The sequence below is a fragment of the Archocentrus centrarchus genome, chromosome 6 (assembly GCF_007364275.1).
Source record: "Archocentrus centrarchus isolate MPI-CPG fArcCen1 chromosome 6, fArcCen1, whole genome shotgun sequence".
In the NCBI taxonomy this organism is placed as follows: domain Eukaryota; kingdom Metazoa; phylum Chordata; class Actinopteri; order Cichliformes; family Cichlidae; genus Archocentrus; species Archocentrus centrarchus.
Window position 1 is genome coordinate 33,064,440 of NC_044351.1, and position 19,269 is coordinate 33,083,708.

Sequence of the window (19,269 nt, forward strand, 5' to 3'; positions counted from 1 at the left end):
CTGTACAACAGGCCAGAGACCCCATACTCCCGCAGCACTCTCCCACAGGACACTCTGAGTGACGTGGTCGAATGCTTTCTCCAAGTTCACCAAACATATGCAGACTGGATGGGCCAACTCCAACGCACGCTTGAATATTCTTGAGAAGCTAAAGAGTTGGTCCAGTGTTCTGTGACCAGGACAAAAACCGCATAGTTTCTCTTGGATCTGACGAACTCTCCTTTCCAGCACCCTGGCATAGACCTTCCTGGGGAGGCTGAGGTGTGTAATTCCCCCTGCTAGTTGGAGCACAGCTTCTGGTCCCTCTTTTTGAAAATGGAGTCCACCACCGCAGTCTGCCAGTCCAGAGGCACAGCCCCAGATCTCCGCACGATGTTGATAGGCGTGTCAACCAAGGCAGCCCTACAACTTCCAGAGCCTTCAGGAACTCAGGGCAAGTCTCATCCACCCCAGGGGCCCTGCCACAAAGGAGTTGTTTAACAATAACATTTATCCAGGTGGGGTAGAAAGGTAACCACACCTGTGTTTTAAGAGATAAAATTACTGTTTTTTTTTTCAGTGGAGTCTGATGGAATGTGACAGCTTCATATTAGAACATCAGCTAGTAGCTGCTCACTGTTCTAAATCTAGTAGTCCCACCTCATGTTGTGGTCATTAAAACACAATAATTATCAGTTTATTTAAGAAAGTGTGGTAGGAGGGCCCCTCCTTTTAAACCCCTGTGAGAAAGACCATTTAGCATCTTCTTCAACTGAGTCTTTGTATGAAATCCATGTCCTTTAGTTTCTGTTTGTCACGTGCTGCAGGTAACACAGACTGTGGATCAGAAACTCCATACAAGCCCACTTAGGACATAAAGAACCATCCCCCAGAGAGTGAATACCCAGTGATTTTAATATTATAACCACAGCAATGACAAATGAAAAATTATAATTATGATCTATGATGTATGATCTATATTGCTCACTCTCTTTTTGGTGACGTCTTACATGTTGCTCTATAAGAAATACTGAGATATACCATGTCATGGATCAGGCTGCAGATACTGAGATATGGGTTTTGTGTACATATCACACAGCCCTGCTCATTTTCTTTGGTCTTAGAGTTAATTTTTCTTTTCTAAATGCTCGTCATCCATCGATTCCTCTCCTGTGTTTTCATCTTCCCTGAGTCTGGAGGAAAGCTGACAGCAGCTCAGAGCAGCACACAGCACTCTGACGTCCGCTGACGATGAAGTCCAGGATGTTTGATAGTAGAAGATCCTTTTAGTTTCTCACCACCCAGCTGGATACTTTCAGGGGATTGAAGTGTGAACTGTCTGTGGGAGCTTTATAGCCTTGGTCTGTGCTCACACTGTGGTTGTTTCAAAGCGTCACTTCTACAAATTATTCAGTTTGGCCTGTTTTCATTGGGAATGGTAAACCAGTTGAACTGAATTTACTGAGCTATTTCTGGTATCTAATGTTCTTTAAAATACGGTGAATTTCTGTTTCTTAAGCTCTCGCTCATCATGGTGCTCCACAAACGCCTCTGCGTTTTCTTTTTGGCAAATTGTTATTTTTAAATTTGATTCACCACTCCAGTGCTTACTCATTTAACACAAGTTGTTTTGTGTTATATTTAATGACATTCAGCTATTTAATGGTGATGATACATTCAGAGGCCACTAAATAAAAATGTAACTCTGACACATCAGCACACTTCACAGACATGAAAACAAATGACCCCCCCCAAGATTTTAAATCTTGGTCATTCTACGTTTCAAAAAGGAGGATTAGTCGTGTATTTTAGTCACTTATTGGTTAATGGCTGACTTATCAAAAGTGAACAAGCAGTTTCACAGGTAGAGCTGCCCGTTCTTGTTGTATCCAGGTTCTTCTTCTTTATCTTCATCTTGAGGCTTCAAAATGGGACTTTAGAAACCAACCTGTGATGTTACAGTAGCAACACCCATCTTTTATACTGTTTATGGTCTGCATCCAAAGCATCAAGCAGCACCACCTGCAGTCACCTATGTGACCAGCTTTCTCTGTAATATTTGCAGACATTATTCCAACAATGATTTCCTGTTTGATAGTTTGTGCTGCAGTTTATTTGTCTGTGTGTCACGATGTACAGCGTCATGTGTGTCCTCAGTCAGTTATAATCAGCGATAATCTTGCAGCTGTAGCTCACTGTATGAAAGAGTCTCCTTTGGAAGTTGTGAAGCACACACTGACTCTACGCCAGGTGTGTGTGTGTGTGTGTGTGTGTGTGTGTGTGTGTGTGTGTGTGTGTGTGTGATATAAACAGACTGTTTGATCTGTGTGCCAATGTAGCCCTAATAGAAGTTTCTGGATGATCAGCTTTTAAATTGAAGGAACAATCACCCGGTGCTCTGTGAAAGGCCACTCATCTCCTGTCTGCTTGTTTTTCTAAGCCGTTTTCCTCCCTTGTTCTTTTAAATATCAGTAATGTCTTCTAATAATTTCTCTTTACATTCTCCTTCTCTTTCTTTATTGCCTCCCCACAGCTAATTTTTTCTTTCCCTCCCTTTGCTCTTCTCCTGCTTATATTTTTATTCCTATCCTCCATTCATTCACTTGTCTTCTCTTTCTTCTTCCTTTGCCCGCCTGAACACTGCTTCCCCCCTAAATCCCTCCTTTGTCCTCTCTTGTCCCTCCTCACAGTGATCCAGGATGTAGACAGTTCCTCCCTAGAGGCCAACTACCAGAGCTTTGCCAGTCTTATGGAGCAGCGGCTAGCTGAGCTCTTCCTGGTCGCAGGCAGGCAGGGCTCTCGGACGGCAAGATCCCGGCGGGCCACCACCGTGGGGGGATACACTGTACAGGTAGGTGGAAGTGGGATTTGTGCATGTCATTATTGCTATTGTGATGATGGTGTCTCCTAATTCCATCATTCTGAAAAACAAAACAACAACAGAAAAAATACTTTTCACTTTAGTTACATTGTCATTGTCACCTGTAGCAAGTAGGTGAGGTTAAATGTGTGTGTCAAATGTAATTAATAAATACGTTCATTAATGATATTCTGCTCTGGAACAGAACTGTCAATGAGCATACTGTCAGTATCATTCCCTGAACCCCTTCAGGCAGGGCTCTGGGAAATGGCAAAGTTGCCACTTGTGAATGTCTGTGAGTCCCTGGACAGCTCCAGATTTAGCACCCTGGACAGCTCTACTGACGGCATAGGCTGCGGGGGAGCATGAAGCATGCTGCCAGAAAACTGACACGGATAGGGGAAATTTTATGAAAACTGAGACACATTACAATATAAAACCTTTAAAAGCAGTCCATAAATATTGAAATTAAGTGTGTAATATGCTATAAAGGTTTCAAATGGCAGTAAGTTAATTTTCTTTGTGTTTTTGGAGTAAATCCTGTGATAGTTGCCTAGAAGGTAGAAAACCTGTTTTCAACAAATATGTAAAACAGCATTGTGATTAGGTTGAGGTATTGTGGAGCAAACATTGATGGATGACTTTACTTGATTTTAAAGTACTCAAAACCTCAGAAGTACGGATGCGTGTGTATATGGTGTTGTGCGTACTTGTCACCTCCCTGCTCCAGTGATCCATATTGTGCAAATTAAGACAGCGCTTGACTCTTCCTGGGCCTTATGCCTTACACACCCTCAAGGTTTTATGGTCGCCATGGATGACTAGTTTTATGGGTGCAAAGTGGAGGAGGGAGAGGCAGAGAGACAGAAAGGGTGGTGTGGTGTGGTGTATAGCCTGTGGAGGAATCATGCAGCCATTTAATAACACACATCCCTTCCTTTTATGACAAAATCAAATTACTGGATTTTATTAAACCGTGTAATGTTTGTCAAATTAAAAATGGTGTTTGATGTATGATGAAAGGAAAGTGAGATTCCAAGTGACTCAGTTATCCTTGAGTGTCTTCCCCAAGTGTTGTTATCCTGCAAATGCTCGACTTGATTAAAGCAACTGAGCTGATTCTGAGCTTTGACTAAAAACTAGATTTTTTTTAATCCTTTAGTTGGTAGAGATAGAGGATTTTTATGTCAGATCTTGCCATAGAATATGTTTTATAAATATGCTACATATTTAAATAAATTGGGCTAAAAACCTTCTTTTTTCAAATTCCTCAAGCATTATTTATGTGTCGGCAGTGTATTTTTTATGCCATCCACACTCTTCTCCTGCAGATGGTAAGCATGCGTCGACTTCCTGGTCCCAAGAACCCAGCAGAGATGACTTACTACACCCAGCTGAATGGAGCACCCATCTTTGGAACCACAGCTGCTAAGACACTCAGCAGTCTGGACTCCCAGACAATGGCTTTGACCCTGGGATACTTTGTACAAGTCCAGGCTGAACGTAAGTTTCTTATCATACTCTGCCAGTGTTGAATTACATTGTCATATATCATGAATGTCAGGGACCTGGCAAATCACACACAGGAGAGACAGTAGTGTCAGCATGCATAGAAACAATTTTACTGCAATGAAATCACAGTAACCATAGACTGTATATAAAAGATGGATGTAGGCGCCGTGATGTCACTCAGTGAGTTCTGGTGATTGTGAAGCCTCAGCATTTGTGTTTTGGCCACAAGCATGTTGATTTTTGTAGCCAGAAGTGACCATATATGAGCTAAAGCTACTAAATGTAATCAGCAGACTTCATTCATAAACTGGATGGAGGTTAGGCCCAGCAGGTTCTCCAGTTAAAAACTGCCCTGTCCCAAACATGTGAGTTATAAATTCACCCACCATATAGTTTTTATGAAAGGTGATATTAGTTATAAAGATCAAAACTGTTATTTGTACCAGGCTGCAAAACATGCTTCTGATTGCTGTAAATTTGAGCATTTTGTGGAGACTGACTCATTTCTGGAGCCAGCCTCATGTGGCCACTTTGATAACTGCAGTATTGCGACTTTCACTTTGCTTCATTTTGCACACTTGGATTATAACAATAACATTAGCTATAAAATACTTGAATCTGTGTAATGTAAAAAAAAAAAAAAAGAATTGAGCCTTCAGTGGAAGGACTTTTTTGTTAATTGGTGAACTATAGAATTGCTAGAAGGTTCTCCTTCCTTGGCTATCTTTCCTTTTGCAATTAATTCAGTTCAGTTCAATTCAATTCAGTTTTATTTATAAAGCACCAAATCACAGCAACAGTCACCTCAAGGTACTTTATTTTGTAAGGTAAAGACCCTACAATAATACAAAGAAAACGCCAACAATCAGACAACTCCCTGTGAGCAGCACCTGGTGACAGTGTGCAGGAAAAACTCCCTTTTAACAGGAAGAAACCGCAGGCAGAAGGACTGACTCATACTCAGGGGCTCATTTCTAATCGTACTGAGCTTTCATCAGAGGGTTTAGAATACTGGAGTCACTGGGGGGAGACAGGCAATAGCTGTAATGGTCAGATATGTTAAGTTCACCATACAACAAACAAGACAGAATTTAGATGTATATAAATGTAAATAACTTGAAAGTGTTGCTCATATTTTTATAAAACAGACTCCAGTAATACTGGTCTGTGTATGTGAAGAAGAGAAGTGTGCATCGTCACTCAAATGTTGTTTAAAAATAATAAAGATATGTGGTTTAATGCCTTCATAATTTGCTTCATATTTCTGACTTTGTATGAGATAGCCTGACTAGACTTCTCTTCTACATGGTAACATCAACATCTATCATGCTATGGTGCAGCTTTTGCCATTGTGCTGTGACCACGTCTGACAAGAAGATGATGATTGCTGGGTTTTCTTGGTATTTGCTGCGTTTGTGGGATTTTTGTCACTGCAAATGGATGTGGAGGTTTCACTTTCTGGCACAGGTGAACACAGACTTCGCAGCCTGTAAATAAAACAGCTGTTAAAAACTGTGTGTTCACCAAGTTGAAAATCTGGTTTTACAAGCAGGAATTTCAGCTGTACTTTCTCTGTAGTTACCTGCTTAGTAATTGCTAGTGGTAAATGCCCCTCAGACTGCTGTAATTTACTAAATTTTGATTTATTTACCAGTTAAATGCCGACAAAGCAAACCGCTGTAAACAAACTTAGTCACAGAAAGACAAGTCAGCATATTTCCCAAAATGCCAAAGTATTCCTGTTACTCTGAAACCATTTTGTTTGTAATCCTTGACGTAATGATTCTAAATGAATGCATAATTTAATGAGGTTGAAATGTGGTATCAAAATACACAGTTTAAACTATTAATGTTTTTGCACTGTAGACAGATTAAAATTTCACTTTGGAGCGATCCTGCTATCATGCACGCTGGCTCCCTGTCATGGCTTCCTGGATCACTTCATGGGAGAGAGTGAAAGATGACTCCATTAAGTTATTAATGTTTCATTAAGTGCTTTTTCCTGCTGTGACAAGTCAGAACGTCTGGTGTGAGAAAGATCTGCTGCCATTTGTTCAAACACTTGCAGATTTTATTCAAAAATTTAGAATTAATTAGCATAAAATTGAGAGAAATTAATTATGTGGACCTCTTCTTTTTTTTTTTCTTTGAATATTAACACAAGTTTTGTCTGTGTGAGATATTATAGATGCAGAATCAACTCACAGAGTATATTTCTCATTCAGTAGCCATTACTTAGACTGATCTGCTAAACTCAGGCATAGCAGTGTTGGCTCACTGTGACCCAGTGCATTTAATAAAGCTTTGAAGAAAATACAAATAAAATAACAAATAACAGGATTTTTGAAATCATGAGGAGGTGGTAATCAGATATCCCCCCGCCCCCCCCAAATGTTACAGACTCTGGAAAGGCACCAACAACCATGAGTGCCCTTCACAGTTCCTCATAACAGCGTTGGGACACGGAGCTGAACACGGTGTTCTTGTAAAATTCATTTAGTTTGCTTTCCTGGTCTCAGTGGAACCCATCTGCATTAATCCTTGTAATGGAAACACATCCCTTTGGCAAACTGCTCTGTGGCAGAGACGCTCAGAGAAATAAGTTAGTAGTTAAAAACTCTGGCAAACTTTTTTTTTTTTTTAAATGGAATACATGAAAACAAATTACTGGGTTAAAAGTGTCAAGAGTTGTTTCCTGACTCTGATATGTGATTATAAATTTAAAGTAATAACTTCATGAGAATATGAAAGGGGACCTATTGTCAGGTATTCACTGTTCCACTGGGTGATGCTCAAATTAAACATGCCCAAAGTTTCAAATAATGAGTTCAGCATATGTGACAGTAATCCCTGTCAGCCAGCTTTTCAATCTCTTGGATTGTCATGGTGTCATAAAGTGGGGATATTCTTAATATGTTCATCTCTGGCAGACAGCTTTGACTGTAGAGTGTAATTCAGTGCCGTGTCCCTTTCTTTTAAAACTTCTGGCTCTGGCGTAGAAACCACACCCACCTGCTGTTCAGATCTTTTGATTGTGCAGCGGAGCCAATGATAAAAATGTTGCCTTTTAAGGGAGAGGAGCTTAAATGGCTTGTTTCAGGCAGTGGCTAAGCAAAGGGGGGGCTGCATCAAGGCCCAGCATAAGCTAAGTAAGGATTATTTTGAGCTGTGAACCATGCCAAGCCACTCTAGTAGAGTCCAAGAATAAAAATATGGAGCTGGAAAAGAGAATAATAAGTTGACTTTAATGAGGCACTTGGGAAAACTGCTGTTTGCCTAACAGCTCTCGTAAAGATGTTTAATTAACTTGTTATACAGTGTATTGTTTGCTAATGCCTGAACCCATTTGTGTTTGTGCGTAGCTGTGGTAAAGACACCGCCCAGCAACCTGTGGATCATGGCCGTTCTGACGCCTCTCTTCTTATTGATGGTGGTGATTGGGATGGTGGCCTTCATTCTGTGTAAGAGGAATAGGGTCCTTTTCAAAACGGGCGCCTTCAGGACCTTTAAAACTCGTTCCAAGGTAAAACTTTATCCCTGCCTTTATGTTTGTATCCGTCTTCTTTTCCTCTCCCTTTGCTCCTGGTTCTGCTTCTTTCTCCTCTTCTGCTTTAAATACTGCAACAGTTGAGTCGCAGCATTTATAGCAGAAGAGGACAAATGACCCCAAAATATTCAAATGTCACTGCTTCGCTTTCACAAATCCCAATCCCAGAAACTGGATCTTCTACAAGATTACATAACCCTGTTATGAGTGACAAATTGCACAGAGTAACGAGTGTGTTAAGCCGTTCCTTCAGGTCAGAAAAATGAATCCCATCTGTCCCAGTATTACTCATTTGTTTTCTCACTGCCCGATAGCCCATGGTTATTGCTAATCATGCATGCTGCAAAGAGCAAATGACTAAAAGGAAATGGGCAGGCCCCGTTGTGCTGGAAGTGGACCTTAGGGTAATGTTGGCCCTTTCACAATAATAGCATTCGCCCAACACGAGCCAAAGTGAGGTTAAGTAAAAGTCAATCATTTGAAATGGGCATGTTTGTTATGGATTGCTACCAGCTGGGTTTGATCGGGTCAGGTTGTTGCCAGAACAACAGCTGCTGGTGTCACTGCAGTCAGTTAAGTGCTAAACCAGCAATAAGCCTGCCAGCCTTATTTCTTCTGAAAATGCTTGCGTTTCAGAATTCCATCATCTTAAAATCGATTTTTAAATTTGATGTCACCGTTAAATCTCCACTCCAGCACATGCAACGACCAAAGCTGCCCTTTGGAACATGGCTGGCTGTAAATATTAAGTGAATTTAATCACACCTAACCATGTTCACATTTCACAACCAAAAATAAAGCTAACTGACTCACAGAGTTACTGGGAAAAGGCTGCAGATCATTTCCATTATTTGAATCAGTTGCAGCCCATTTGTACCACAATAAGCGACAGGCATTAAAGGATAACGCCGGCTGCTCGATCAGTCCTATCAATTCTGCTGTGCCCACCAAATTGTAAGGGATTATAAAAACCCCTTTATTGGATGAAACCAAATGTTTACATGCTTGTAAATGTTGTTAAGTGTGAGCAAAACAATAGCAAGTTCAGTTTCCAAAACTGAACCAGGAAAAAGGTTTGTAAACGGTGCTAGGAGGACAAGATGTGTAAGACGTTTACCGTCTACTGTTTGACCAACCGTAGCTTACAGCTTCTTCTACTCTTGGCTCTGTATGATGTCAGAATGGGCTGATATCCCTAATATGGTCATCTCAGGAATAAATCTCTGCCTACCTTTAATAAGTGGACTGCCCCGTAAAAGGGAGATGATCTGAAATGGCTTGTTTCTGAAAGATAAATAAGGATTATTTTGAACTGTGAGGCGTGCAATAAGAAGAACACAGAATAAGAATAATAGGTCCACTTTAAACACTAATTAAATTGTGTTTTTTCTTTGACTAAATTCAACATTTACTGTCCTTGCAGCAGGTAAAACTCACCACAGCAGCAGCTGTTTAATTATCTTCAGCTTAAAATAGTGTTCAGCTTATTTGATCATACACAATATTAACACAGATAAGAATGATAGGCAAAACTGGAACATTTGATGCAATCCTTCCTGCCATATCCACCTCTATTCTATTCTATTCTATTCTATTCTATTCTATTCTATTCTGTATTAACCCTTTCCTGACCATGTCCCTCTCTTCCCTGTTTAGACTTCATATCGAAGGGAGGGCAGTTACCACCACCAGGTATTCACTGAAACACCTGTTAGGTGTAATAACTGACTGACAGTCAGTGGATGAATGAATGAGTTAATGTTATTTTCACTGACCAATAGGTTTGATTATATAACTGCTTTATTGGCTGCTCGCTCTGTGCTCTTCGTGTCGTTGTTGCTGGGTAAATTCTTGCATGTGGCTGCTGTTCTGTGGACATGACTTTTTCCACCATTCTCATTGGCTATGGGTGATCAATAGGAGGGTGGAGGAGGGCAATGAGAACAGGTAAAGAAAAAAAATGTAGCTAGGGGTGTGAAAATCTAAAGCAGGTTCCTCAAGATTTAAATGGTTTAGGTTTGAGTCGATGGACTGAATTAACAAGGAGACGCTGGCTCGTAAAAACAGCCAAATGAGCTCAATACCGCCGGCCTGAAGAACCCATTTTTCACCAGGCCCCGTAAATTTGAATTGCAAAAAGGAAGCTCGACATCTGTGAACCAAACCAATCTATTTTTATTTTGTAGCATCCATAAAGAGTGACACAAGCTTGTGTCATCAGCCTAGACCGCTTTTTTGCCATTCCCTTTCAAAGCAGTCTTTTTATCCTGCTCACATCCTGCAGTGTCTCAGCAGGATTCCTGCACACAGACCTCCAACCCATTTCTTTTTTTATATGTGGTTTTCCACCAAATTATATGATCATGGACTCAAAGCAGAGCAGCAGTGGTCAACAGAAAAAGATGCTTTAAAAAACGCTTTAAATGACAAAGAGCTGTGCAGAGGCCGTCAGCGTGTCTGGTGTTGCTGTGGTGGAGCATGTCAGCAAGTTATTTTGATCCTGCCTTTCTCGTCATCGTCATCCCTCGAGATGCAACGTGAGCCGAGGGAAGGGTGGATGCAAGGGATGGATAGGCGGGATATTTTTTTGGTGGGACAAGGAGCTGGTACACAGCACAGCAGGGCGTAAACACCTCGGGAAAGAAATGTACATGTTGTGTTTGTGTGTTTTCCACTCCTTTTAGTATTATATTAACATTTACACTTTCCGGTTTCAAGGTTTGTTTGCTTTCCAAAGTGTTTGTAAACATTTAATGTTGTGTTTCACAAGAGAGAGTGCATGAAATATTAAAGAGTCCCAAAATATGAGGTTTCATAAGCGGTGCCGCGAAGCTACAACCACTATATTTACCCTCTCTGAAACCCGAGCAAGACGTGCATTAAACAAATGAGATAAATATTTAACATGGATTCGGTTTGAGAACTTAAAACTAGAGTTAAACACTTTTTAAAAAAACATGTAATTCTCACATGTGGACATGTGCACTGTCCACTGTAGTCTACTTTAAGTACTGGTGTTGTTTTTTCCTTACGTAAGAGAGGGCCAGATGTTAGAAGAAATGGAAAAAGAGAGAATGGCGTGCAGTGCTTGTTCTGTGCAATCAAGCGGCAACCTCCAGGGCTGAGGAGTAACGCTAACGATGAAGTGCCAAAAACTGAAGGTCTTTAAATGGCAACTCAAGGCTCCACAAGCTGCCCGGCTTTACAGCAACAATACATGTTTACATGGACTGGTGCAAAAACCAGATTCGGATTCTATAATCACTTTAATGATATCTGAATAAAGGGGAGTTTTAACTCACCGGTTTAAATAGTTTAACTTTTGCTTACAGGTGGGTGTCCTTGTCGTCTTGCTCACTAGTCAAAGCTAGCATCCCAGCTGATGACTTCATGACCTCAGTCACTGGCTTCAATTCCTCCTGAAAAGTCCCCATTAGAGTAAAAAAGGAGGCTAGAGTAGGGTGGGCTTTACTGAGATTAACAAACTAGCCAATCCTGCAGAGCGCGTTATAGTAGTACCAAGTTCCCTCAGTGTGTTTCCCCACTGACGGTGTCTTCTTGAGGCACAAAAGGCAATTGTATAGTGAAAAGACAGCTGCTTCATTTGATTAATTTGGCTTGAAAACTTTTAATTCTGGCTTTGGTTGAGTTTTAGACCATATTTTTGCACAGAATAAGCCCTCATGGCCACTCCAAGTGGAAAAAAAACACACTCTTGATGGTACCTAGTCCTGTCCATGGCTGACTGTAGGTAAGCTGTAAATCCCTATATGGGTACTTTAAAAGCTTAGATTTTAAGTTTAAATGTCTCAAGTGCTTCAAGCTGGGCAGCCTAAGATAAAACAAAGAGCAGAAGAGTTGACGGTTACTGGCTGGATATTTTTTGTGGTCACACCTTGCACATTGCATTTACACCTGGCTGGGATCTGATTTCAGCCGTCTACAACGTGCTCTAGTTTTAATGCATTGTGTATACACCTTGAATTTTTCCAAATCTCCACGGGATATCGCAGTATAAATCCCACACTAATTTCAGGTGTAAATGGAGTCTGTGTGCAAAGCCAGCTCAGGTGTGTGCTCTCTTAAGTCATCTGAATGCCAAACAGACTCCATCAAGTTGATCTCCTGTGTGCAACTGTGCTAAAGCTGCTGATCAATACTGTGCCTTATATTAGGTCTGCATGTGTGTTTAAGCATTAAAGAGGGATTCTGCTGCTTCCTTCTCACTTTATCACTCTGCTGTGCAGCCGGAACATTCTTCAAAATGGCTTTTCCTCCCTCTGCGCCGCCTTGTATACCCGTGAAAGCCTCAGATGGCTGGGCTCCGTGCGGAGTATAATAGAGGTGGAATCAGCGAAAGTAGAAGAAATCCATTTTTCATTTGTAAGGTGTTCAGTGAGTGTACAATGCAAGTGGCTGCCATTTAAAGGACTGGAGGTATTTTGCATTTTGCTGCATCATGCCTCAACTGGCCCCAGAAGGAGTTTATCTAACCGGTGCAGCACCTTGTTGATGTGCAATCCAGCCTTACTTTTTTTTTTCTTTTTCTAATGCATCCGGTCTCTAAAACTTTTTTTTTTTAAGTGCATCTCTGTGGTGTGCGTCTTCCATCAGCCCTGCTAGAGCTGAATTTAAATCAATATGGCCACAGGGGGAATAGAGCATATCTCATCCATCTGCTGCACCTCATCAGGCTGCTGTTGGGGATTGCTCTGAGTTAAAATTAGACAAGAGAAGCATCTGTGTGATAGTGAAGGGAAAAAAAAAAACAAGGATAATCTGGTGGAGTCATGCTCAGAGTCACTTCACATGACATTTTTGAGTAAAAGGAGACCCAGACTTCGTGCTCCTGTCCTCCTTCTTCTCTCTTCTGGTGCTATTCTACATGGCTGTGGAGAAAAGCACCAGCCATCTCTGACAGAGATCAGAGGCTCACACCATATCACGAGCTTCAAGTCTTCATTAAACTGAGCAGCTTGCTCAAGATGAAAGACGGCCATGTGTTAAGTCAACACGCTGTCGGTGGACGTAGGAAACGAGGAGAGAGATGACAGGGCAGGGAGAGTGGCAAAGGAGAGAGACTAGAAAGGAAGAAGGGGCAGAGACAATTAGAAAAGAAGGACGCCTGAAAGAGGAACAGAGAAAGACTGATGGTGAGGCAGTGCAGGCAAATATGAGCGGTGAAATGTCAGCCAGCTTTTTCACCCCTTTGGCTTTGCTATTTCTGAGAATACATACTGTCATCATGTATGACATTACCCATCACCTGCAGTTCAGTGCCAGCTCAGCAACCATGGCACAAAGCCTTATGTTTGCGCCTCAATAATCCATATGCATACTTGTGGAAGGACCTACAGTATTTGGAACAACGCACGTTGCGTACTGCTCCTCTCCTACCTCGCATGTTGCCCTTTCTTTTCTCGTCATGTGTCATAGGCAAATGGGCGTTTGCACTCTCCATACATCTTTCACATGAAAGAGTCACAACTGTCAACATACATCACTTCAGTGGATAGCATATGCGTGCAAAGTTGCACTCAATCCATATTTTCCTGGCATGGTGGGAGGGCCCACGGTCCACCGCTCTCCTCCTGCGTGTACGTGTGCTCGCTCCGTCTCAGCTCCTATCGCTTTCCCCGAAACCGCGTCTACAGCCGTGCGTGTTGGAGCTCGCTGATGGCACAGCGGTGTGTATGACTGATGAATTATTAACAACGCCGTCAGCTGGATGCCCACGTTGCCTAACCTCACACGCACTCAGAATTTAGCATGCATCATCAAATGCACTAGACGTCCCGTTTTAGAGCTGCTCAAAATAGAAGAGGGGTGAAAAAAAAAAACTCCAACCAAAAATGGAAGAAAAAAAAAATCAGGGTTTGGTCGGCTTCGTTGCGTAACCTAAATTGAATTTTTCTCCCCCCCCCACCTTTTTCCCTCTTGTGTTGCTAAATGCCTTTTCTTAATTTGAAAGGCATTTAGCAACACAAAGATTGTGTCCAGGCCTCGGAGGCTTTTCAGACTGCTTTTTTCTGCCGCCTCCTTTTAATGTTCTGTCTCTTTATGCCAAAAACCACGACTTCAAAGGTGCTGTTAAGCTTTTTTTTATTATTTATTTTTCAACTTTTCATTAGACCAGCTCTGCTGTTTGGAGACTGATTAAAAAAAAAAAGGTTCAGGGAAGGATGTCCATCCAATTACTTTTATCTGAAATAGAAGCAACACTTATCTCACATATCTGGAGTTTTTTCCTTTAGTATTCAGGAGACCGTGTCCTGTCGGCTGTTAGGAACATGTCAGGTTGTTCAGTGCTGCAACTAGCATGAAAAGCTCAATGTTTTTGAAGGTTTTTGCTTTTTATGGGGTTACAATGGACTGCAATGGGCATTCGTGGTGTTTACCAGCCTATCTATTCACACAGAGGAGGAATCAGAAAAGAAAAACATAAAATCAGAATATTTTTAAAGTTGCAGTAGCCAAGCTTGTGAAACTGAAATATTTAAGCAGATGATAAAGTGTAAAAATACACTAACCCTGTGGATAGACAGTGTGCATTATGGAGCTAATGCTGCAACATTATGCATCCTCTATAATCAATAAAAATAGCTACACCAGGCATGAGAGTGGTGTGTTTGTGCCACAGAGATCCACTCCAGACTGATCCTCTATTCTGTTGTTTACACGAGGAGCCAATTTAAACACACATGTTCTAAAAAAAAAAAAAAAAGGTTAAAGCTTAATGACCTAATGTTACGTTTTCAGAGAGGAAGCACTGAGTGAGAATTCAGGAAAATGAAACGGCTCCCGAGATAAATAATCCAAGTGATACCAAATATAAAAGATAACCTGCATCTTTTCTCAGGTTATCTTATATGTGTGTTTGTCTGTGTGTGTATATGTATGTATGTATGTGTGTGTGTGTATATTATATATATATATATATATATATATATATATATATATATATATATATATTATATTATATTATATTATATAATATAATATAAACGTGTGCTGCAAGTCTAACCGAGTGTTTGGCTTTGTGAATAGTCTGCATACATCACACCTTTATCCACAGAGTAAAAGTGAGCATATGCACGTCCCTTAAATGGAGTTATTATAGTAAAAAGAGCCATAAATGTAATATCTATGGGTACCATGACATAAAAACTGCATGGATGATATTTTCAGTCAAATCTGATGAAAACCTTTTCAAAAGTGCGGCAGCTTTTCACCAAATAAATTTTAAAGTTATACTTCTACTACGCAGGCGTTACCCACCATCATGGCTTCAATGACCACTCGATCCTCAGTGCTTACATCAGCTTAAACAGTGTCTTATAATTGAACAATGCTTTGGGCAACTGATGCCACAAAACCGTAAACTCAGGTATATCTTTACTATGACAGCAGGCAGGAACACCTTCTGTGTGCATGCATGAGCGCAACAATGCGATTGGCTAATACTCTTCCTGTTTCAGCTGCCTGTTGGCTCTGTTGATGCTGCGGCATTACACCAACCATTTTTATTTTTACTCTGATAATTCTAACATAGATTTCTTTGCAGGATTCATTTAGGTCATGTCTCTTTCCTGATGTAATATCTCTGATAAATGTATGATTAACCTGAAAACTATCTTATTAATAATGTAAATGCTATTGCTACAGTTAGAATTGTGACTAAAACATATAGATCCCTATAACAAAACTTGAATTAGTATGTCATACTTTTTTACCTCATAATTTGGAGGTACTGTTTGTACTAAGTTTGAAGTTAGCACCTCATAAATATAACTGACCACAGGCAAAGTATCCTACACCATATTTCATGATTTTTTTCCCCTTGTATCAGTAGAGGGTTTTTCATACACTGCAATTATCACAAAAGTGTGTTTTGCAATAACGTTTGTAAAATGTGCTTTTGATTTTTCAGTTATTCTTTTGATGTCGAGCTCATTCATGCTAAGTTCTGCATATTCTGTGGCTGATAAATCATTCATTGCGCAATATTGTGAGTTATAAAGTATGTTGACTTACAATATTTCCCTCTCATCAGGTATGCTGTGTGCAGCATATGGAAAACTGTTGTATTGCCTTTTGAAGGTCTTTGCATGTGCTTTATGTCCATTGTTTGTTTTAATGTCTCGAGCTGCTTTTGGTCCATGAATCCAGTAACTCAGCAGATTAAATAAAAAGAGCTTTGCTGAGGAATAGATCAGGACTCAAAACTGTGATTCATCTTCTTAGATTTAACTTAAAAAAAAAAAAGCCCCCTGACTGGAGCTAAAATCTAGTAAATCCAAACTGAAACATTTTTGTGTTGTTCTTTCCACCAACAGCCTGTCCAGGGCTTCGATTATGCCAAGAAGCACATGGGTCGAACCGGTGATGAAGCCATCTCCGTTACTAAGGAGACGCTGGTGCTGGGGCTGCCTGTGCGAGATGCTCCGTTGTCTCTGTCACTGGATAAGAAGGTCCATCAGGACGGGACTGCCAATAAGAGGCCGCCGTCTGCTGACATACACAAAGGAGGGTAAGAAAGTTACTCACTGCTTTAATGTACATCAGCAGCAAAAACCTTGAGTTTATTTTGGTGTGCATTTACTGACAAATGCTACATTTGTGCAGTTCATGTAGTTGTAGTTCTTGAAGCTGTGAACATACTCCATTTTTAATGTGTATTGTTTACTATTACATATACAGAACTAAAGCTCTGATTACACATGTTTTTCCAAAATTTCACAGTCTTAAATGAACATTTTTCACTTTTAAAGTGCGATAAAGTCCAAATCTGGAGGTTGGAGAGGTCAGTAGTGGGGCAATTGATTTTGCTGCTCACAAATTCAAAGTCGTACACATCACAGATTTTTACACTTCTTTTTTGTAGGGGGATTAAAATCAATATGATTAGGGTTTTGGTTCAGTGTACTGGGTTCTGTTTGTGGTTGGGGTTACAGTGCAGTGACTGCCACCTGTTTTTTTGCCAGGGTGAAGGATCTGGAAAACATACTGACTGCAGTCACCATTAAAATACATTAGTTTCAATGTCATGATGACTGTCATTACAATTTGAATTCATGAACACAACTGATTTTATGAGGATAAGAGTTAAGATCCAAGCATCGCATAATATTGCGTTAACCTTTCAGCTGACACAAGTCCACTAATTATGGATTAGGCTCGATCAGCTGTGACGCAGAGCTCAGCTCTACTCTCTGTTATAATGTATTCACAGATTTATTGAGTGCAGCATTGCCCCTGTAAAACTCTGTTTTGGCCCTGTTACAGTTATTAAAACATGACTCTAATTATTTAAATAATTCTGTCTTTAAAATACTGCAACAGCTGACTGGGAGAAAATTTGGTTTGCTTTTATACAGTAATGCAGTTTGACCCGGTCACAGACCAAGACCCAGGAGAGGAGGTGTCTCGTATCACAGTGCAGGCATCATAATGCATAATTCATTACCAATGTGGATGTAAAGGAAAAACTGTCTTTGTTCATTCATCAGTATAAGCTGGGATTGTACACAGGTACAGTGCTGAAATAACAAGCATGCAGTTCCCAGCTGGAAGCCTTGTGAAGGGGAAGCACAAAGTTCTCGAGCAGCTGTTTGAGTCAGTGAACAAGGCCGTGACAAAACCCGGAGCTTTTCAGCAAGTCCAGACATCAGTGCTTGTTTGTGCATCACAGCTAAGCCAGAGAGAAGCCCAGAGTAAGCAGCGCACACTCTGACAGATTGAGATGATTTCAAGTTAAGTCCAATGTTAACGAAAGGCTCCTCGTAGACAAAAGAAGAGAAGATACTTGTATTTGCAGCAGAAAGAGCGGCTGCAGGGATACGCGAGGCTTCGCTGGAGTTCAGCGAGCCGAGTCTGATGCTGGTGTTAGGTGTGCTGCTAAACAAATACAGATGATGCCATTTAAGTGTGAATAAATAATTGCTCCAGTAATTTTCAACTGTTAACAGCCTAACACCTATCTGACACATGATGTGACACAAAAGATTTACGGGAATTAACAGGAATTAAATTTAAATGACTGTGCCTTTCATTTACTGATGAACAAGGTCTAAACAGTGAAGGAAGGGATGCCACACACAGCATATTTAACTGACTCATTATAGGTGTGCAAAAACAAGTTGGCCAGTAGACACTGAAGTATCTCACAGTCAAAAATGAATAACTAAGTAGTATCAGTTCTGTATGTGTTATGTATGTAAGGGCAACATATACTCATACATATACTGCAGTATAAGGCAGTGAGGCGCTCTAGGATTCTGTATGGCTTTCAAATAAATATTCTCAGCTTCTCCTATTTAAAAAATCAGCACACAAACAGGTCTGATTCATTCTTCTGTCCCTTTTCTCCATTTTCCTGGTTTCAGGCTCAAAGCGGAAAGACTTCTCTCTGATATCAGGTTACTTGTGGATCTATACTGTTTCTGACCTGCTTAAATGCACATCTGTGACCTGTTCACATGGGTGATGCTTTATTTTCATTTATAAACTCCATTTTCAGGGCTCGGATGTGTTTCAAAGAGATTTCTGCTCATCTTGACAAATTTACATAGATTTAACTTGTTATGCATGCCTGTGTTTCCTGATGATTTTTAGGACTTTGTGCATGTTGTTAAGTCTGAAAACCAAAAAGTTGAACAACATTTCCTTAAGATTAGTTGACACACTAGCAGCAACCCTTTTAAACTAAAAAAAAAAAAAAAAAAAAGTGACTTAAAGCTTACTTTTTTAGAGAAGGCCTCCTAATACTGGACCTCCACCTCCTCTTTCTTTTTTTTCCCCTCCTGGTTATCAACTTGTCCACAAGCACCAAAGGAGAAGCTGCTGACTGAGACTGCACCACAGTGTGTTCCCACAAAACGTTCAGTGGTGGTATGAGCTCATAATTCCCACTCATATTTTGGGAGTAAAAAAAGAATGGAGCCCATCTGAAGCACTGCTGCCTGTTTATGTCTGATTGATTGTTTATTATGGCTGCTGGGGAATGGTGGTGGTGATATTTGGTGAGATATTTGGCATCTCCATTGGAGGCAGTGCAGTCCAAAGTCACCTATTTAAATACTTTTTTATTTTTGATGAATAATTTCCTTGTCATTTTAATGAGCAGAGAAACTGTGTCCTCTCATTAGCAAAAATGACCAATATTGGATTTTATACAAACTCCACACTAATGAATGTCAAGTCTCTCCTCGTATTCTTAAATGACATGAGTCGGACGGCTTCCCGCTGCAGTAATGTGGGCTCATTAGGTCGTTCACAGATAATTATCTACAAGCAAATATCTGCAAAAAAAAAAATCTAATAATTAAAAAAAGAGAATCTATGCATGTTTATGTGCTTCTATTTTTATAGT

At 40.5% G+C, this 19,269-nt stretch overlaps 1 protein-coding gene across 2 annotated transcripts in view; it reads left to right on the plus strand.

The window, feature by feature from the left end:
* The window catches only part of kiaa1549la (KIAA1549-like a), a 131,835-nt gene that overhangs the window by 83,236 nt on the left and 29,330 nt on the right, over positions 1–19,269 (plus strand). The window contains exons 9-13 of one of the 2 annotated variants that reach the window (XM_030731418.1): positions 2,670–2,830; positions 4,171–4,342; positions 7,714–7,874; positions 9,555–9,590; positions 16,235–16,428. In XM_030731418.1, the coding sequence (XP_030587278.1) occupies positions 2,670–2,830; positions 4,171–4,342; positions 7,714–7,874; positions 9,555–9,590; positions 16,235–16,428 (724 nt within the window). The remainder of the gene's footprint in view (positions 1–2,669; positions 2,831–4,170; positions 4,343–7,713; positions 7,875–9,554; positions 9,591–16,234; positions 16,429–19,269) is intronic. The other variant, XM_030731419.1, reaches the window with a different exon arrangement.